At 42.7% G+C, this 22,379-nt stretch overlaps 1 protein-coding gene across 5 annotated transcripts in view; it reads right to left on the bottom strand.

The window, feature by feature from the left end:
* ERBB4 (erb-b2 receptor tyrosine kinase 4) overlaps positions 1-22,379 on the bottom strand; it is an 836,864-nt gene that overhangs the window by 35,803 nt on the left and 778,682 nt on the right. For all 5 annotated transcript variants that reach the window (XM_081015663.1, XM_081015662.1, XM_081015664.1 and 2 more), the window contains 4 exons: positions 13,716-13,871; positions 11,722-11,797; positions 5,049-5,195; positions 461-558 (listed from right to left, as the gene is read on the bottom strand). In XM_081015663.1, the coding sequence (XP_080871789.1) occupies positions 461-558; positions 5,049-5,195; positions 11,722-11,797; positions 13,716-13,871 (477 nt within the window). The remainder of the gene's footprint in view (positions 1-460; positions 559-5,048; positions 5,196-11,721; positions 11,798-13,715; positions 13,872-22,379) is intronic.

The following is a 22,379-nucleotide window of genomic DNA, read 5'->3' as shown; positions in this document are numbered from 1 at the left end:
AACAAGTTTTCATACTACCTAATGTGCATTTTGATTTTTGAAAACTCTCTCTCTCTACATATATATATATGAGAAAATATGCAATTTGATATTGGTGCATTTAAAAAAATGGATTAATGCATATTATAGCAGAAAATGACATGGGCAGGAAATAGACTGATTCGCCCATCCCTAATTTGACTACCAAAATTACTAAGGACAACTTTGCACATCCTTAGCAGATTAAAATTTTTAAAATACCAAGATTATGCGATTACACAACTCTCCAAAATGTATTTGTGACATAACTCTGTTGGAAAACTCATGCATTATTCTGGAACATTAGTCAGAAACCAGGAATAGTAGTCGTACACTTGCAAATGTTTACTTGATAGTAAAAAAAGAGCTCATCCCTGTGTAACCTTTAAAATGATCTTATGAAAGCCCATTCAGAGAGAAAGTCTACTGCAGAGCTGCTCACCTGGATGACCAGGTATCTCTGAGGATCTCGAGCCATTCTAGAAAATTCAGCAGCCAATTCCTTGAACTTAGGCCGACTGTCAGCATCAATCATCCAACCTAAGGCCAGATACAATGAGAGGAAAAATGCTTCTTGTTAATAACAAGCAATGTATGGCTTTTCATAAACAGTTCGGTCCTTAAGAGGAGGTATAAACTCAAGGCACCACCCAGCTGAAGTTGGCTATATTATGGGCTATATTATGGCTTTTTATTCTTTACTGTACTCAGTACACCTTACATTTTCATTTCCTAAATATTTGTTCCCTATCATGGTTTAAGCTTACTTATTAAGAGCAGAAATCTTAAGCATATTTACTCTTTACTTATGGTACTTATAACCTGCCCTTTACATTTACAGTAAAATAATAAAAATGAACCCTGTTCAAAAATAGATAAAATAATATTGACCAGCTAAACATGTTAATCACAGATAAGATTCACATGGTAATAATTTAGTAAAACACACACTCAATCCACAATGCACTTTGCTTCACTGGACAAAGATCTGTCTTTACCTGTCAATAACAATGGAGCATGACACACATCATGGATGGGGTGTGTGTCATTCCATAAGCCTGGTGATAGAACAGAGAAGGACATCCCATGCACCCACACAATACAGACATTACTTGGCAAAAGGATACGAAGTACGGCCCCCTCTGCACATCTTAATGCAATGGTAGGAGACATTCCTTCAGATATTTGGACTTCAAGTCATTTAGGGCTTTATATGTCACCATAAGTATCCCGAAGGTGATTGCCAACTAGCACAGTCCTTTCGAAATAGGTATTATATGTGACGGTGGCAGTGCCCCAAAGGATCTTGGCCACTGTATTTTGCACCAGTTGCAATCTCTCAATTGCTTTCAATGGCAGCCACACACAGAATGCTTACAATAGTTCAGTCTGGAAGTTACCAGAGCATGGACAACTGTGGCCAGGTTATATCTCTGCCCAAGAAAGGCCGGAGCAGGCAAGCCATCTGGAGCTTGGAACAGGCACTTCTGGACAATGATTTCACCTGTTATTCAAGAGTACACAACTGCTCCTTCAAGGTGAGTAAAGCCCCATTAGAGCAGGGTGTCCCTCCAAAGCCTGGACCCAAGAACCAACCACAAACACAACACCACGGCTTTGCCTGGATTCAGTTTCAAATTATTGCCCCACTTCCAGTCTATTACAACTTCCACATGGCAGTTTAGCATCTGCATTGCTTCTCATAATTCAGATGGAACAGAGAGAGAGAAATGGTTGACACTTGCATAATGATCACACCTCGCTCGAAATTCCCCAATGACTATTACCACCAACTTTATATCAATATTAAATTCCATGGAAGACAAGATCAGACCCTGCAGGACTCTGCAGGTCAGCTTCCATAGGGTCAAGTAGAAGACTTCCATCCCCATTCTTTGAAACCATCTCAAGAGGGAGGAGCAGAACCATTGCAAAGCAGGGCCCTCCAACTCTCAACGCCCTCCATGGGTGTTCGAAGGAGGTACATATTGTACCTCCCAACTGTCCTGCTTTGAGCAGGACATCCCAGATTAACAGAAGTCACCCCAGCTTCCGTTTCAAATCCTGAATGTCCCAACTCCCCGTCTGCTGCCGCCTCAAGGCCTCCATTGAGGCCTGCCATGGCTGCAGACGTGCCTCAGGAAGCCGGGCCACACTTTTGAAAGTGAAGCGCCAACTTCCGGAAGTATATCAGCAGCCACAGCGGGCCTTGTGGCACAGGAGGGCTTGGCCTCATCCCAAGTGGCAGTGAGCTGACAAAGGTAAGGCGGCAGGTGGGCCAAGGCAGCATAGGTGTGCTTGCAGGTGTGTGGGGGGGGTGGACGGTGGCAGCGGCAGGCCAAGGTGGCGTGGTGGAGTTGCAGTTGCCTGGTGTCCTGGATTGGGATTGGGAAAAGTTGGAGACTATGAGGTACCATGGTCAATAGCATCAAAAGTCACTGGGAGGTTAAGGGGAATTAACACCTTCCCTCTCTCTTTCTTGATAAAGGCCATCAATCTGGGTGACAAAGGCAGTTCCAGTGCCAAACCAAGGCTTGAAATGGAGTCTAGGAAATGAGTCCTATTATACTCTCTTCCAAGATGACATGGTGCATATCTTAACTATCCCTTTTCTTTTCTGAGACACTTCCTTGTGTTGTTATTTTCATTTTTGATTTTCTCTATACTTGACACACAATTAAACCTTTCCCTGGAGTCTGAGGTTTCACTCAGTTGCTTGAGTTATCAGGCGATTCTGTTCCATGCAGCATGTTATTCATCTCTGCCTCATCTTTATGGCACAGTATAATGCAGATTGTGTGGAGTAAGCTGCAGAGGCTACTGTCACTCATTACAGGTGTCCTAGTGCTATAAAAAACCAACACATCACACAGCTTCTGAACCCCACTTGCAGCTACACTGGTTTGCTAATGGCTGGGTAGGTCCCAATTGTTTCTAATCTTCTCTACATCTCATGTTCCATTTATTATGATCCCCATTATGCTATGGGGAATTCTTTATCTTAAAAAAAATAAAGTAGAGAGGAAACCAAGCTTTCCAGAAGCATAAAATGGGATGGCTATTAAATATGACAGCTCTTGGATATCCTTGTCAAACTTTTTTATTGCCCCCCCCCCCGCATCATTTGTTAGTGTTGATTACACTGCAGAAGTACATCTGCGCATCTAAAGCCTGCTTGAATACTATGGCTGCTGCTACCTAGACATGTTTGATTTTTCACAGTATGGCATTTTGTTTCCTCTTATCTTTCTTCTTGCTGGTTCAGAGGAAGGCTCTCTGGAAATAGCTGGCTCTCCTCTGCTGCATGACCGAGGGCACAAAGTTTCACTAATAAGTATATTCTGCTCCGCAACAGCCACTAGTTTATCTCAGAGCAACCCTCTTCCACCCAAGATAGCATCAGCAATTTTTGAGGAATCTGTCATCATTTGGCAGGAAGTCTAAATAAAGTGGGTCTTATCTGTTGAAACCTCACCTCCACTCTTCCCCATTTAAATACCTAGAACCTGTGAGTGACACCTGACTGCTAGTGATGAAGTTGTACGTACAACTCAGGATGAGACTAGGACAACACCACATTAGCTTTGAGCATCTTGCCAAATGGTTTCCAGTGTAGAATCACATCCAGAGATCATGAGCTGGCTCACATATGGCCCTAGTGTGAGATTCTAGTGTGCTTGCACCCTTCCCCCACGTTAAGGCATAAGGCAAACTGCAGAGCTGGTATGTGCTTGCCTGTATATACACTGATCCTGCCCTGAATTTCATCTCCCTCAATAGAGGGGTGAGTGGATTACATGAGCAGGATATATACACATGGCTCTGGGGTCATAAACTATTCACCACATGTAACAAGTATCTCACTACACATAGAGGAAATGTGCAGACACACATGTGAACCAGCCTGCACAACTACAGGTCTGAGGTTCTGGTCTGTATCCCCCTGAGGTGGTTAACTTGAGCCTGCCTTGTTCCACTTCAAATTGCAAGTGAGGACTCGGAATGCTAATTTTGTTTACCTTGCATGCTGTTGCAGAAGGAAGGAAGTCATGACTCAACAAGTTGGGGACTGAGCATCCACCAGCAATGGCACAGTTCCCTCCCTGTGATTCTTTGGTGATGCTGAACTTGGTAGGATTCCTGGCCTTCCCCAACAAAGCTCTTGTGCGCTGCTGCAGCAGCCTGTCAGCTCAAGCGGTTAGCAGGATTAGCTTCTTTGTACTCTTAGTTTAATGTTTTCATCTGTACACACGAGCACCAAACCCCACGTGGAGGAAATGGCTGTGTGTTAATCTCATTTAAATTAAGTCAGAAACACCACAGAGACTTTCCTAATTCTTTTTAAATTAGAAGCTTGAGCTTCAGGGTCACACTTTCTAGCATGTGCACATTGGGAGAGGGGGGAGATGTGTTGGTGAGCATCCAGTTGCAAATAGCACAAATAATAATGATTTGCTCGGGATTCTTGCCTAACTCTTCTCTCCCCCCTGCCCTTAAAGATGCATATTTAGCAACTAAAATATCAGTGCCTCTCCACACTGGAACACTTCCTCCCAAAAGCTCAGTCTTTTCATATTAATCCAAGTTTTTTTAAATAAAACACGCTGGATTTTATTTCTTATTCACTATGTCATTTAGAGTCAACTTTCACCCCTTTAGAACCTTTAATAGGTGACTACCTGGGTACTGTAATTACGTGAAATGCTATCATCTAACAAATCAATTGTTATGGAAATGACAGCAATTTGTCTGCTACAATTTTGACTTCACAGCAATAATGTCTGATACTATCTGCTGGCAATAAGAATCCAAGCTAATGCAAGCGTATTCCATCAGACTCACATCCTTCACAAGTGTGAGGCTTGTGTGTAATATTTAGACATAATTGATGTAGCCTCCTGAATATAATGCTTCAAAACGGCAAGCCGTATTACAGAGGACTCACAACATTAATGAATGCAAGGTGTGACAGAGCACCGCTTCAATACAGCTCATCCGCACAGAGCTACAGCCCAACGAGAAATACTCACATTTCACCATCACCATGTAAACATCAATGGTGCAGATCGGAGGTTGTGGCAAGCGCTCCCCTTTCTCTAGCAAGTCAGGGATTTCTCTTGTTGGGATGCCATCGTAGGGCTTTCCACCGAAGGTCATAAGCTCCCAAATGGTGACACCTAAAACAGAAAAGCAATGGTCACATTTTAATGAATGCATACTTGAAACACACATTAGGAATCATTTATCTGGTTATAGTGGGATTTGCACCAGTTCATGTGCGGTCTTGTTTTAGGAACATGCAACGCAGAGCTCCTTCATGAGGCCTATTAGAGAAAATGCAATACCAGTGTCCCTCCACACGTGTTTAAGCACCACTGCCACCTCCTGCCCTGCAACATGGTAGAGGATGCTCCTGTGTAAGGAAATGGAGCTCTCTGTGAGCACTGGTGCTCTTAGAATCATAGAATCATAGAATCATAGAATCATAGAGTTGGAAGAGACCACAAGGGCCATCGAGTCCAACCCCCTGCCAAGCAGGAAACACCATCAGAGCACTCCTGACATATGGTTGTCAAGCCTCTGCTTAAAGACCTCCAAAGAAGGAGACTCCACCACACTCCTTGGCAGCAAATTCCACTGTCAAACAGCTCTTACTGTCAGGAAGTTCTTCCTAACGTTTAGGTGGAATCTTCTTTCTTGTAGTTTGGATCCATTGCTCCGTGTCCGCTTCTCTGGAGCAGCAGAAAACAACCTTTCTCCCTCCTCTATGTGACATCCTTTTATATATTTGAACATGGCTATCATATCACCCCTTAACCTCCTCTTCTCCAGGCTAAACATGCCCAGCTCCCTTAGCCGTTCCTCATAAGGCATCGTTTCCAGGCCTTTGACCATTTTGGTTGCCCTCCTCTGGACACGTTCCAGTTTGTCAGTGTCCTTCTTGAACTGTGGTGCCCAGAACTGGACACAGTACTCCAGGTGAGGTCTGACCAGAGCAGAATACAGTGGTCTTCCTGCCCACAATCACACACTGGATCAGATGGACTTCCAGCATTTCATGTGGCAAACTGAGAAAAGCAGTTTTCACTGATGCAAAAAGGATTTGTGAAGAAATCCCAGCACTCTGTTCTCCTATTGTTGCTGGGGTCAATCTACTAGAAAGTTGTCTTGACGAAGCCTCCTTGAATGAATAGTTAGGATCTTGAGTAGCTCCTCGGGGGACTGTGGCCAAAGTGTATTTTTTTAGCTGTTTTTATTCCACCCTTTAATCTGTTTTTATTCCAATTTTAGGCAGAAATGGGAAACCTGTGGTACCCTGACTGAAACGTGACTTGATGGAGATAGAGCATCTGTTTTGCATTCAAAAGGTCCCAGGTTCAAGCCCAGGAGCCTCCAGGTAGGGCTAGGATTGTCCCTTGTGTGACACCCTGGAGAACTGCTGCAGGCAGTGTGTCAATAGTGAGCTGGATGGACTACTAATGGCTGCATGGTCCTTTGGTATACAAAAAGTTGTTGGACTCCAACAGGCATCAGCTGCCTCCAGGCAGCACAGCCAATAGCAGGGGGTGAGGGGCGTTTGGGCTGACAACTTCTGGAGAGCCCACAGGTCCCTCAGCCCTGGTTCAAAACTGAAACATGTTCCCTGAATGCATAAAAGATAATGTATATAAAAGTTGGGGGGAAACCCCAGGGGAAAAACAAGACCAAAGAAGAGATCCTACAGTTTGCTGTTATAATCCTCAGCAGTTCCAAAGGAATATTACTTGATTCTTTCATCATTTAAGAACCTGGGACTTAAGGGAAGAATACTGCATATCAGCAAGGGGAAAATATTTAGAATGATTTGCAGGGGTGGAGTTTAAAAATTACGTCAATATTTTAAAATGTGGAAAAGTAAAAAATAAATTAAAATGCCACCTACACCAAAGAAACTTCTATTGTGAAGAGAGAGAAAACCCTATTTTCTAAAATAGCAAATTTTCTCTAACTTACCCTGAAAGCAAAAAAGTTATACTATTTTTATGTTTCATGTCACTCAAAATCAGTGACAGTGTGTGATGCATGTCTATATCATATATTTAGAAATGCCTTATGATTTATGGCAGTGCAATGTTTTTGTAACTGGGACACTATTTTCAAATGTCTTCAAAATTATTATTATTATTATTCTCTTTCAGCTGGGAAAGAAGATAAATAACACACACAAAGCCACAAGTAACTTTTTTTTTTATCCCCAAAGACCTAGTTTAATATCAAAACTACTCTCTTGTCCCAGCAGCTTCCTTATTTGGTCTTTTTTAATTCTTTTATTTTAAAGGTCATTTAAAATATGCCTCCAGTGTGGTAATCATATCTTGCAGGTTGTTACTTCCAGCCTGGAGAGGGGCAGGTAACGCAACTATTGATAGTGCATAGAGTACAAACATGTGGCGTTTCTCCCCCTCTAGCCACACATTTCAGCATCGGATCCAGGTATCTCTGGGGTGCCATATGGAGCTGGCAGAGTGGAAATCACGCACAAACATCCCACCCCAGCTGGCCAGCAGAAGAGCAGCAGGGCTTCACTTGCAGCAGTGGGGCAACCACTGAGTTCAGCCTCACGCTTCCTCTGGGCTGCTGTTCTTTGACTGACTGATATCGTCATCAAAATTAAAGATACATGCATGCATGCAAATCTTACTAGGTTAGAAAAATGAGAACGATATAGACTAAAACACCGCAACTGGAAGTAAATCTAAAACTCAATGCATTTAGAAATAGGAAACTAGCAATTACACACTATTAAGCACATTCATTACAACAAAAAAAGTGTATCACATATAAGAAACCATAGGGTTACAGATGCTGTCATGCGCACATTTAGCTGGCTGTAAGTTTCAGTGAATTTACTGGGACTTAACTTCTGAGTAAAGATGCATTGGGTATGGCTGCCCACCTGAGACCTCCTGCATTACATCAAACGTTCCAGGGCTGAGGTCTTTCTCTGTAGTGTTAATCCTTCCCAGAGAACACAGCTATTTTGCTAACTAGAGGCATATATCACAAAAGAGGCCATTGGATGTCTTTGTATATAAAATCCCAATGTCCATTTTTTTTCTTAGCTCAAGAGAAAATAAAGGTAGCCAGTTTGAAGAGCCAAATACTATATTTTGCTATCACATCCTAATAAGATTTCAGCTAGTACCACACGAGTGATTGTACTACTGTTGTTGCAAATACCTTTTGCAAGAGCAAGTGATGACCAAGTTTATTTTAATTGCTTCCTGCAGGCTTCATTCTCTCTGGTTCCACTATCAAAGGGGCAGGGAATCATTCCAGCAGCAGCTGGAAGAGCTCAGGAGGCAAACAGCCAGACAGGTGCCAATGAATTGAGCTTGATATTCCAATTAACTAAATTAAACTAATTCCCTGTTTATGGATTTCAGAGATTCCTCATGCGCTCGACCTTTCTTACAAATGGTAAGGTTATTTGGGAAGTACAAATGGATCCCATAATGATCAGTCTGCTTGCCTATCAGTTTAATCCTCACTTTATTTGTTCTGTGTTATAACAAATTTCCTTTTATGGTACAAAAATTCCCATCAGCCATTTTTTTAAAAAAACAACAACACCCAGAAACATTCACAGCTTTTCAACTTACCTTTTCTAAGGAGTAATGAAAACTATGGCCCCCAGCATTTTTTCTATATATCTTAAGCTAAGCAGAAAAGAACTGTTTTTTATGATGTGCCCCACTGCTACTAAGCTGCTGCTTGCACCAGTGAAGGCAGCATTACAGTTTGGAATATTTCACAGAAACAATTTGGAGATTCAGATTTTTCTTTTTGAAGAGAACCAACAGATGAGGAAGTGTGGAACAAAGCTTAGGGCAAGGACTCGCTTTATAGCATATCTAGCTAGGTAGGAGCAAGAGTCCTAACTTGCAGCAGTGGCTCTCAAATATAGTTCTTTGGAGTCTCAAACAGAAGTCATTCTCACCTGCTGGAAGACAGGAAAGACCAGACCTCCAAGCTGAACATTAGGTTAATGAAGTTTTTAAAAATTGACTTCCGGGTTGGCGCCTCTGGCAATGGCGGATTTCCTCCGATTGGGAGGAATCCGCTCCGTGGAAAACCGGGTCTGAACCGCCACGGCAAGGCGGAGACCCATCAAAAACCACAGGCGGGAGAAGCCTGTGGACGTGGGATTTGGCCGGCACCTTTGCGCCCCCGCCCTACTCACGGGGAAACCCGATTTCGGGGTTCCGGAGCGACGTGGGGTGAGTGGCGCGGTGCCTTGAATCGACTGCTTCTTTCACGGAGTGAAGCCGCATTGCTGTTGCCGGAGAGCGCTGACTTTTTCCCGTGGACAATTGGAGCTTAAATAACTGTCCGTGAGTAGAACGGAAAATTGGAATAAGGAATTTCTTTTAATTTGGCACTGAAGCGGGAAGGTCTAAACAGGAAGTCTGCCTTCCGCTTTTTGTAAATAGATTGAAGCAAAGACACGGCAAGCTAGAGCTTAGAAAATCATTGTAAAGGATCAATTTTCATCATTTAAAATTACTGAACCCCCCCTTGGAAGCAGGAGAAGAGGGGGGGACTTTTTCTGGACTGATTAAACTTGCAGAAGACAAGTAAAGAAAAGCAATTCTCCACCGTCCTGAACCTGGGAGCGGGGTGTCAGGACAGACGTCTTCGGGAAGTTCATTGACTATAGACAAACGTTTTTGACAGATAGTTAAAAGAAGAGAAACATATTGATTCCATTGTTCCCCTTCGCATCTAAAAGGAACAAAATATTGACAAAATATCTGAAAAAGGAAACTTTGTTGTTAGATTTGCTTTTTAAAAAAAAAAAGAAAGAAAGATGGATACAAATAGAAGTTTTTTTCCCTAGAGGGAGCTCGTGAAACTGTTATTAAATTCGAACTGGGGAGCTTTGCAGCTGCAATAGATTAAGATCGTGGGAACAGACTCTGACCTTCAACAACAATGTATTCGGAGGCTCTGGTGTTGGCCTTTTGTAAGACAAGTGCTTTATTGGAACAGTTACATGAGAAGATGGATTTGATGACTGTTGGGATCGGAAAGTTTGGACAGGCAGTGGGTACTTATATAGAACCCACTCAGGAGTTAACTCAGGAGTGTGCTTTGACAGATCAGATGAGGGAGGAGGCTGTTGCTGGACCTAGTGAGGCAGAGATGGAGGGAACTGTGGCCCAGCAGGAACATGAGTTGTTGGACTTGATGAATGAACCTGGAGAAAGCCAGATTTGGAGAGACAGAGTTCTGTTTGGTTTGGAGATGGGGGGCTGGATAGACCCCCCTATGGAGGGATGTTTTGACCTTTCAAGTCTGGCTTTGGGCTGGGAGGTGTCCGGGGTTGTGCAGGCCCTTAACTTTGGAGGGACTTTGAAACATGTTTTTAAATACCATATGGAGTTCAGTGTTGACTTTGGAAAAGGGGCTGATCTGTCGAGAAGGGACAAAAATATTGTCAAGCTGGAGTCTCCCCGAGTGAAAGGAGCAGAAGACAAAGTAAAGCACAGGTATAAATATGAAGAAGATCTGCGGATGGGACATGGAAGAGATCCAAGGGCCTCGGATATAAGGTTACCAGGTTGATGGACTAGATGGATGGGATAGAAAGGACTGACAAAACCCGAGACCAGGAGAAAGAAACGTTGGATGAAGATTGGAAGAAAGTTTTAAACAATTTATTTAGGAAAATTTTGTAAAAGTAAAGAGTATTAGAAAAATGTTGGAATGAAATTCTTTGGCTTTAGCAGAAATATTAAAAAGAATTATGTAAGAATACGTCATGGTTAAGAGAATTTGGTATAAATAAGATTTAAGTTTTAAGTTTTAGGGCCTTTTATGGTAAGATAAGGTTAAAATAGATTAAGGTAATTTAATGACAGAATATTATGAAAGATGGAAAGGATTTGCTAAGATAATTAATAACTAGAATACAAAAAAGGGAGGTATGAGGAGGTCGATGAAACAAGGTAATGACAGTTAATGATTTGGAAATATTGGATTTGTTTTTAAATTTTTTGTCTATTTTTGTTTTTTGATTTTGATGTATTATGTGTTTTGTTTTTTTCTCTTTTTGATCTTGTTTTTTTATTGATTCGTATTGTTTAAATGTTACTTGTTTTTTCCTTCTTTTTTTTTCTTTGTTTCTTTGTAATCTTAAAATTCTCAATAAATATTATTTAAAAAAAATAAATAAATAATGAAGTTTTTAAAAATTAATGCCAGGTGTGCAGAGAGGTAGCTTGCTACCAGCACCACACCTGTGGGGAGGGGAGGTTAAAGCCTTCCCTCCTCAGCTGCAGTCTAAATAAACATTTCTCCTTCCATATGGCAATTAGCTTTTGCCATGGAAAGTTCCCATTGGTGGCAATTTGATACCCACCCCCCAAAAAGCTCACGGCTGTGCATGGTAGAGGTGGGATATGTTACCAAGTGGTGCTGATAGCAATGTTCCTTCATGCCTGGTATTTAATTTTCAAAAAGCCACAACCTAATTGCTAATTGCTTCCTTAAGGGAACATGTAGTCAGGCCCTGAGGCTTCTACATGAAGCTCAGAGTCCAGCCACTGAATTTCCTCCTCCTTTGTACTAAAGAAAGTAAGATAAATGTCAGAAACAGGTTAGAAGAGCTCCATGCGTAGATACAAAGTAATGAATTAAACAAATAGGCTTTTGTTTTACCATAGCTCCAAACGTCAGTCTGATGTGTGAACTTCCTGTAATGTATACACTCAAGAGCCATCCACTTAATTGGCATCTAGGGTGACAAAAGAAAGCAAGCAAAAGCAATTAGTGTAGAAAAGGACATTTGCCCCCAAACCTGGGTTTTCAGTTCACATTACAGGCAGCCGTGGTCGGTGGGTTCTCATCCGGCTTCCCAGTGCTGAGCATCATTGGTGCTTACCAAGACAGGGAGGGGAGAAGAGGAGGGAGCTCATCCTGGTCCAGTGCCTGCACTGTACTGACCTCCCCCTGCCTTGTCCCTCCTCGCTCAGCAATTGGCGGTGGCGCTCAGTGTTGCTCTGCTCTGCCAACCACTGCTGGTTTCAGGCGGTGGCGGAGCTTCATGCTCCGGCACAAGGGGGGCGGAGAGCAGGCGGGGGCAGGGCTGGCGCATGTCCTGGGGGCAGGGCATGTGTCCTGGGGGTGTGGTGCGCCACCTGCGGAGGTGTGGCACCCCGCGCGGGCGGGGGGCAGCTGTGATGGCACCCCACCGGGATTGCGCTGCCGGGGGCGATGCGCTCCCCAAACACTCCTCTTCCTCCGCCGCAAGTGATTTCAGGAGCATCATTTGGCCTTGCTCAATGGTGAGGCTCAGAAAATAAACATATGCTAACGGTTTACATTATCAGTTACAATCTAATTATAGCTTTATTAATTGTCTGAATGTTCTTTCTCTCTTTAACAGTGCCTTGGGTCTCAAGTGCTGCCATAAGGAAATCTGGCTGTTTATTGTGAGCTGAAGTGCAGATTTGTAGGGAAAACATATATAAAAATCCCCGAGTGGACTGTCTAAAGCTATCTGCATTTTTCTTCCAGAAAATTAACAATGGAGGAGAAACATTTTTAAATCCCACTGTAGATGATGGGAATTCATTGGAATAGGAGTTGTGCAAAGCCCATCCCTTTACTTCTAGGAAGTGTTCTACCTTTCTGTTCCTGCCTCCATGAAGGAAATCTTTGCTTTCAGGAACCATGGCCATAAATCAGATGTGCATTGGCAGGAACAAGCATTGCAAAATGGATACCATTTAGCTATTCCATACTTTCAATGGGATATGTACTGAACTGCTGGTTCCATAGTAACTCAAACATCCAATCAGTTTGCGCAAAGTGTTTCCACAATCAGCGACAAGCTTGTTTAAGAGTTTCTGTAGCTTCTTAACCACTCTTTTCTTCACTCCAACTCAGCTTGCAGAAGAATTTGCATGTCTAGTCACCCTCATTTGCATGCCCTGCCACCAATAACTGGTTTTCCCAATGAAAAGTAAATTGAAATGAATTGGACGCAAGCAAGGTATGGGATAATTGTCTTTGTAATATTGGATTACTATGGCATCCCTGCAACAGAATACTATGAAACAGTTGTGGTTCCTCAGGCTTATAATGGTAGCAATCAGGACCAGACCAAGACATTTTAGCACCTGAGGCAAGTCACAAAATGGTACCCTCTCACTAGTGTAGAAGTGGTGAGTGAAGATCTATATTGGGAATAGGTGGGGGAGTCAAATCAACCTTACCCAACGGTTGACATGGGAATTAAACCCATCACTGGGGTGGCCCCTGCTCTGAAACACATGAGGTGGGTACAGAGCCCAGGAAACTCCACAGAACAGCTCCCATCATTTCCTCCCTAGGGGTGGGAGGAGACCAGTAGCACCTTTTCGCCAACAGGTGGCATGGGGGGGCACTGCCAAGGAGGGGGAGGATCCCACCTCCAAGGAGCACGATGCAACTGTCGCTGCCACTGTGGAAGCTGGCAATGCATTGCTTAGAGACTGGATCTGCTGCCTCTGTGGATCTTGCCACCTGAGGCAGTTGTCTCACCTTGTCTCATGGATGGGCAGCCCTGGTATCAAGATGGGGACCATGAAACTCACCTTCCCCAAAGGTTTATCAAGAAACAGGCTTAGGATCAAGGCCCTTTCAAATCCTGGATTTAATCCAACACCCACCTTTCCTCCATCAGCACTGTACTCTTTCTCATCCCCTTCCAGTAGCCTGGCCAAGCCAAAGTCTGTGATCTTCACATGGTTTGGTGATTTCACTAAGACATTCCTGGCTGCCAAGTCTCTGTGAACCAATCGCCTCTCTTCCAGGTACATCATTCCCTAAGAAGCAAAAAGTTTTTTTTAAATTGAGAACAGTTTTTAAGGTCCTGCTTTTGTAAAACATTTGCACAACATGCACCTTAGAAACATTCCCAGCTCTTGGATTAATGTGTGGACCAGAACTTACAGTAGCTGCCTCCCCTGATTCTACCCGTCTCTGAATATTGTGGCACAGTTCTCAGCAGTTTAAACATACCCAAACAAACATGTAAATATGTAAACTGAGACAAAATACACATGAAATATGCATTAAATGCTATTTTGAGATTTTTTTAGAAAGGAACATAATTATGGATAAAGTGGCACAGACCAGAAATAGATGGATTTGCCCATCAGTAATCTGTGTTTTCCTTCACAAACTGCTAAGTTTTGCAATTAGGACTTAGATTTTGTAGATATTTTATATTTCTCTCCCCCACATCATCATTTCTATTGGGTTTCTAAATTATTTTTTCTTTACAGACATAAAACAGGGACAGGTAACATTGATGTATACAAAACAAAGGAGCTGCAAGATGCCCATATAAAACCATATGGGTTTGTATATGATATCTTTCTATTTCAGTAGTTCTTTGACTATACTCTCGAGCTCAGGCAGCTGATCTTGAAAAGAGGCATGCCTTCAGTGAAATGTGTCAGCATTGAAGCAAAGGTCCTGCCAAGATGGCCATCATCCTTTTAATATTTCCCACTTTTTTGAGGACACCATGCAGGATCCCAAACTTCCCTTCTTCCAGTTTTGTATGAAGGATTCCATTGACTATTTCTGTTAAAATACAGCATGATCACATGGTTATTTTGAGAGCACTCTGTTTCTGGATGAACGGCCACGACTAAGTTAGGTCCATTAATTTTTCCAGGGACAATATTTTAATGTGCTGTTTTACTGGTCTCCTAATAAAGTTGCTCCTAGAAATTGGTAGCTATTTCACAATGGTGAACCTCAGAAGGTTCTCTCTCTCTCCCCCCCCCCCCCGTGTGTGTGTGTGTGCGCACGCGCGTGTGTGTGTGTGCGCGCGCAATGTTGTATTTACTATGAGAGACATCAGTCAGATTTTTCTGACTCAGGCTTTTGGCCTAAATGAGAAGATAGCTATGAGCATATTATTTTATTATTCCATTTCTCAATGCATATTTTGTAATATGGAAGCCAAACTATCCTTGTTTCATAAGGCTGTTATAAATTAAAAGTAACAAAGTAATAAAATCACCAAAGATTGATTCTAATAAAAAACAAAGATGCCTATATGAGCATTAGAATGGGGAAATTTTAGCTGTGTCATGGCTCAAAATACCAAGGGCCATAAAACCATTTGATTTTAACCTAGGAAATGTAGGAGGTGAAGTCACAATGGAACATTTTTGAAATTTATATAGGATGTCTTGTGCAAACTGCTCCTTTGGGGGCTTTTACTATTTACAATAGATTTTGTAGCAGCTGACAGTGAAGAGGTTTGGAAGCAGACCCACACACAAAAAAACCTCTTTGGACGCAGACTACACAGCATTGTTTTCAAATAGGCTTTAACTGGCCGAGGCAAGCACATTCTCTCTTGCCAATTGCAAATCAATGCTGCTGGCTGTGAAACATCAGAGCTCTGGAACACTGAAGGATTAACAGTTTCTGACATTAAACCCAAAGCCATAAAAATAAAAAGGCAGGCAAATAAATCACAGAGGGTCAAATGATTATGAGCAGTATATACTGGGGAGTGCTATAAAACACTAGATTGCTTTAGATGGCACCTGGGTCGAGCACAGGCATTAACATGATAGAAATCCCAAAGAGTGAAGAATCTTCCGCCTAATGAGGCCACAGTTCACCCAAACGTTATGCAGAGCAAGCCCCGTGAGACGGAAAGGAACAGGGGCTGGGTAAGCAGCCAAAAACATACTGTAGTAGTTAGCAACTACTGCACAAGCATGCAGAACTGGAATTTCCAAAATTAAACTGAACTCCTCACCACATACATGTGCTTTTCCAGTGAAGGCAATATTCATTAACCTTAAGTCGTACTTATTAACTTCGCAAAGGCTTACATGAGGGGTGGTGGAATGTTTTTCCCTAGGGTAAAATTCTCTCAGGGGAAAGTAGTTGGAGACCACAAATTGGCAGTGAACAGGGTCAAGGGCCAAAACACAGATAACCCCCCCCCCCCACCGGGAGGGAGAGACTCTCCTTTCTCAGCTTGCCTTCCTTGCTGTGTGTGAAGAAAGAGGATCCTCTTTCCCATTGCACAATGAGGAAATGAAGTGAAATGGAGATGCAGGAAGAAATCTGACCACCATCTTAATGTGCAAGACGACCAAGAACATGAGATGTGCATGCCTAAGGGCACTCAGAAAGGCCAAGACTGAGTTGAGAAGCCACCCACACCAACAAGCCCAGTGGCTCAGCTGCAGTGAGCAGGACACAGGGCTCGCTTTGCTAAGTTCCACGGTGACGCTTCACAACAAATGCTTCCTGGGTTTTTGGTTTTGGTTTTGCAGGATCGTGGCAGATAGTAAGCACTTTAGCACTATATCCGCTTAAGGATAGTCACAGTAAACTACATATTGATTTTTCCTCTCACCATCCTATTAAGGTGTTTTCTGAGTGGCTGAGCACACACAATATATACCCGAAAATAATTTTTTGTATTAAAACTCAAACGATATCAGGCAAAACGAAATGAAGCTAGAGAAGGATACCTAATGATGCTCTCTGGATATGTAGAATTCAGATATATATTTCCTGGATGCTTCATTTGACCTTTTCAAGCCTGATAGGAATGGTATTATGTACTTATATTTAACTGTATATAAGGATCATAAACACAGTAAGCAAATTGAATTTCACAGAGTGAAAACAAATACTTAAGAACTAGAAGACATATTCTCAAAGCAAAAGAAATTTAGAATAGTGGACAGCAAGTTTGAAACACCACTAGAAGCCAGTTCATATAAACATGCATGCACATATTGTAACTAATCTAAAATATATAATACATCTGGTGACTATAGTGCTTGTGTACTTTACTGCCAATCACAAAACAGAGATGCAGCAGAATTTATTTATTTAAAATGTGTATAGGCAACTCCCAATATTACCGGTATATTCAGAATATAATCAATAACTAGTCTTAACCATAAAGCACAACCAGAACAAAATACCAAAATACCAGCAATATCAGTAGAACTTAATTTGTTCTGGAGGTCTGTTCTTAACCTGAAACTGTTCTTAACTAGAGGCATGCTTTTGCTAAGGGGCCTCTTGCTGCCACTACGCCGCCGGCACACAATTTCCGTTCACATCCTGGGCAAAGTTCTCAGCTCGAGGTAACTCTTCCAGGTTAGCGGGGTTTGTAACCTGAAGCGTTTGTAACCTGAGGCAGTTGTAACTTGAGGTACCACTGTAATCACAGCAATCAGCCCAGTAATTACAAAGAGGTAGCACAAAATAATTGAAACTATTGCTGCATCATAGCATAAGAAGCTCAATTTGTAATAAATAAATAAACAAGAAAGAAATGTTGAACAACTGCCTGCTCCCAGAGGTGATGTGCGGAGGACTGTGACTCCTGGAGAAGAAACAGAGAGGAAGGTCCTCCTTCTCTTACATGCTCTGTATTCTCAAGGGTAAGAATGAGGTGCACCTTCAGTGAGAAGCTGGCATGCACTGGGCACTGGCACCAACCTAAGAAAAGTCGCCATTTAATATGAGACAATATGAGCAAGAAGGAAGTGTTAAAACTATACCTCCCCCCCCCCACTCTCACATATTGGAATCGGCCTGACCTTACAATTGATAACCTCCCTTATCACAATGACTACAAGCTTTTCCTTGCTGAGGATATCATTACAAGGGCAATTACTGCCAAACTCCTCTAACATCAAATCACTCTTTGAAACAGAGCCTAAAGACATTAAGAAGTCGAGCAGACATTAGAACCAGTTTTAACAAAAGGCACATTGAGGAAGTCTCCCTGGAACCTTAGCAGGAACAGGAGCAATCAATTAATTACAATAGCTGTCTTTATATCTACATAATGAAACACTTTACAGTTGGTGTTCTTGCATTGTTTCGTGCTTTCATTCCACCTACACAGGAAATAGAACTAAAACACCACCTAGCACCTGGCAAGGAACAAATGGCTTCCTAATTTTCCCCTCTTAAAATTAGAAAAAATAGTGCTGCAGTGAAATTTTTTCTGTTCTCCATCAAATAATGGGAAAATAAATTGCATTCAAATATTATTAAAGGGGAGGGGAAAGTATCACAGGTGGGTGAGGGGGGAAATCAGGTTTTTGTCACACTTGCCTTACTTTTGTGGTGGCAGGGAATGTTTGCGAGTGCCCTTTCTTTCATGCCACAAATTATCTCAGCGGTTCTCTGTTCCGTGCAGCCTTCCTGGGTGGCCTTGCTTCAATGAAAGGCCAGAGGAAGATGTCAGAAAGTGACTCCTCCCATAAGCCTCTTCACTTCAGGAAGAATGGGTAGCCAGGGAGGTTGCAGAAATGTTTACTGGATGGGAAAAAGGCAGGCTGGCAGGCCAGCTGGCCACCAACGGGCACCTCATTGGGTTGCCACACACCTGGATTTTCCTGGACATTACTGGGCTTTCAAAGGCAGAATTGACATCTGGGAGGAACTTCTGAAAGGTGGCGCTTTGTCCCAGATCTTAGGCAAGTCAATCGAAAAATTGCATTTTTGTAAAAAAACAAACAAACAAATAAAAGCTCAACAACTTTTAGGTGGTGTTCTGGTCTTTACTTTTTGAAATATGGCAACCCTATCACCTCACAGGAGATGTGGGTGGCGCTGTAGTCTAAACCACTGAGCCTAGGGCTTGCCAATCGGAACGTCGGCGGTTTGAGGCCCTGCGATGGGGTGAGCTCCCGTTGTTCAGTCCCTCCTCCTGCCAACCTAGCAGTTTGAAAGCACATCAAAGTGCAAGTAGATAAATAGGTACCGCTCCGGCGGAAAGGTAAACGGAATTTCTGTGCGCTGCTCTGGTTCGCCAGAAGCGGCTTAGTCATGCTGGCCACATGACCCGGAAAAACTGTCTGTGGACAAACGCCAACTTCCGCAGCCAATAAAGAGAGATGAGCGCTGCAACCCCAGTTGTTTGCGACTGGACTTAACTGTCAGGGGTCCTTTACCTTTTTATCACCTCACAAGGGAAGCTCCAAACCGAGCACCTACAGAAAGTGCTGTGAGAATAGGCAGATAAACAGAAGTTTCATTCACAAGAGAAGGGTAGATTTAAATGCAGCTCTACTTAAAATATCCTCCACCTATGGAGTGCCATAGAAGCAGAGTAATACTCAGGGAGTGAAGAAACAGTCAGGCAGCAATGAGATGCGGAACTGATTTCCTCCATAAAAGCTGAGGGACAGGAGTCACCCTTTGCTGTGCGGTTGCTGAGGTCATGCAGTTTCCTTCCAATCCTCATCAGGACTTGTTCACTAACAGGCTCTTGGGCTAGACTTTCCGCTGTGCCATGAGAGGTGCTTTAGAACTGAGAGGTGCCTCATGAATCTCTTAAATGCAGTTTAGCAAAAGGCCCGTGTGAGAGGGAAGCAGATGCTCTTCCCATGTCTGTGCGCTTTGCCTTGCAAATACCATCTGTCGGCATACAATCAGAGGGATATCACCATTCTAGACGTGTAACTATAAATGTAAGGATCTTGAATCAAATGTGGAAATTATTTTTAAAGCACAGAAGTGGTTACCGCCACGTTCCTGATAGCACTTGCTAGATGAAAATAGAAATATGCTTGCAAATAGCACTATTCTCATGCCAAGGTTTAGTTTCCACAGCCTGCCCTCTGCTGACTTAGAGGACAAGAGGGTGTTTATTCTATAAAAATAAATCAAGAGCATGAGCCAGATATTAGGGATTAACCCTGGTCAATCGAGATAGCAGGAGCAGATGTTATCAGGGCCAAAAAAATGACCGTAGATTTCTGTGACACGTACAGTGGTAGCTCAGGTTACAGACACTTCAGGTTACAGACTCCGCTAACCCAGAAATATTACCTTGGGTTAAGAACTTTGATTCAGGATGAGAACAGAAATTGCGCAGCGGCAGCGCGGGAGGCCCCATTCGCTAAAGTGGTACCTCACGTTAAGAACAGTTTCAGGTTAAGAACAGACCTCCAGAACAAATTAAGTTCTTAACCCGAGGTACCACTGTATATTAAGGAATAAAAGGGACCCACATTCTGAGTAAAATCATGCCCTCTGATTATTTTCTATCGCCCAGTAGAATGGACTAGAGAAAGAGAGTTTTATCCCACTCTGGGACAAACTAGTTAATAATCACTGAGGTAAAGGTATATAGGAGGGATTAGTGGAGAATACCCACCTGTTCCCTTCACAGCACACCTCCACATAGCCTGATGTCCTGGCCTAAAATGCCTTTCAGAAGCAGGCACTCCAATATCATCAGGAAAGAGTGGCCTTGCATTCACTACATTTTGTCCAATCCTAGAGGCACACTCTAATATGTAATATGAATACATAGGGACAAAATTCAACACAACGGGTGTGTGTGTGTGTGTGTGAAATGCCCAGAATTTTTGATTTCTTATTAAATGAACTAACCCTCATCTTAAAGTATCAGCAAGCAGTGGAGATTTCAAATGGGATATTCCAGAGACAACAATATCTTTAGGGAGGTTAAAAGTGGAGGAGCATTATTGCCATTTCTCACCATTTGGTTGTTAATATCTACATTTACTGCTGAAGTGCCTATTATCCCTTACAAAACATATCTGAACAGATTCTGCACTGAATGATAGCTAAACACCACTAGGGTGTTTTAAAGAGCAGTGTCAGACAAAATAACAGATATAACAAAATAATAATTTCTTCCCTCTGGTGCAGAAATCAATTAATTTATTCCACACTACCAAAGGAGATGTTGTGCCAAACTTGGAGAAGTTACATAATGTTCTGTATTCTGATACTGGCTTAGGTAAAAGTAAAGGTACCCCTGACCATTAGGTCCGGTCGTGACCGACTCTGGGGTTGTGGCGTTCATCCCGCTTTATTGGCCAAGGGAACCGGCGTACAGCTTCCGGATCATGTGGCCAGCATGACTAAGCCGCTTCTGGCGAACCAGAGCAGCGCACAGAAACGCCATTTACTGGTACCTTCCCGCCAGAGCGGTACCTATTTATCTACTTGCACTTTGACGTGCTTTGGAACTGCTAGGTTGGCAGGAGCAGGGACCGAGCAATGGGAGCTCACCCTGTCACGGGGATTTGAACCGCCAACCTTCTGATCGGCAAGTCCTAGGCTCTGTGGTTTAACCCACAGCGCCACCCGTGTCCCGATACTGGCTTAGAATCACCCAAAAAGGAGAATGAAGGTTTACTGCATCCTTTGCGGAGGCTGCCATTTGCTGCCTGGGGACAGAGCGGTCACCACACATGACCGGAGGAAGATGCGGGGCCTCCCCTTCTGGATGTGTGTTTTTGGTGTGAAGACGACTCCTAACCTGGGACCTACTGAGGACCTACTCCTGAGTGACATGTCCAGGATTATGCTGCTGCAGCTTTGAAGCTATTTGCACAGCCATGCAGTAAGAAACACAGTTCATCAGCTTAAGACTATTTGCCATACAATTTCAGATTTCCATACTATTATGATACATGGTTCTGGAAGTGTGACTGTCAGTAACTGTCTGTACAACTGTCTGGAAGTGTGACTGTGTGACTGTCAGTACAAATGGAGGCAGTGCAGGAAAAAACAACAACCAAGGCCTTAAGGAAATGAACTGTGATGGGAATGTACAGGGAATGTAGAGGAGGAATACAAGGTTGAGGGCCAGAATTGGAGAATTGGAGTGGGCAAGAGAACTGACTGGAAGGCAGGAGACGTTGCAGAGACCAAGGCTGCCCCTCTGGAAGGGGCCTTTTGTCAGCCTTATTTCAACAAACGATACAGAAGCATTTAGAAATTTCGTGATTTGTAACAATTAGTTATAGTTTTATTATCTCAAAACCAAAAGTAGCTACTCATATTTAAATATTAAGATATACAATTTAAAACCAGAGGCAGACATGAAAACTATGGAAATGTCAAAAAGGACTGCATCTGTGTAAGAAATGGATGCATCAAGAATGTTAACAGGAAGAATGGCTTCAATACTAGAACAGCAATTATAGTGAAAATATGCAATGAAACTATGCAACCATATATATATATATATATATATATATATATATATGCAGTATAAATTGTAACTCTGGCATTGTGAGCTAGATAACATAACATAATAATATTTTCTTCTTAAAAACCAGAGGGATAATCATGGATTATTAAGAGAGCAAAAATATGTCTCTAACACCAGGATCTTATAATTCTGTCCTGTAAGGGAGCTGAGTACCATCTTTCTAATGATTTAGTTATGATCTACCCAGAAGAGAGATAATGTGGATTTCCTGAAACATTAACCACATGCAAAGGCTCTTCTGACTAGCCCAGCGGAATACTAGCCGCCCTGCTCTGCTGTCCCC

Source organism: Podarcis pityusensis, assembly GCF_964106645.2.
Source record: "Podarcis pityusensis genome assembly, chromosome: 1".
Lineage (NCBI taxonomy): Eukaryota > Metazoa > Chordata > Lepidosauria > Squamata > Lacertidae > Podarcis > Podarcis pityusensis.
Note: the sequence above shows the minus strand (reverse complement) of the source record. Positions and strands in the feature narration are given on the sequence as shown.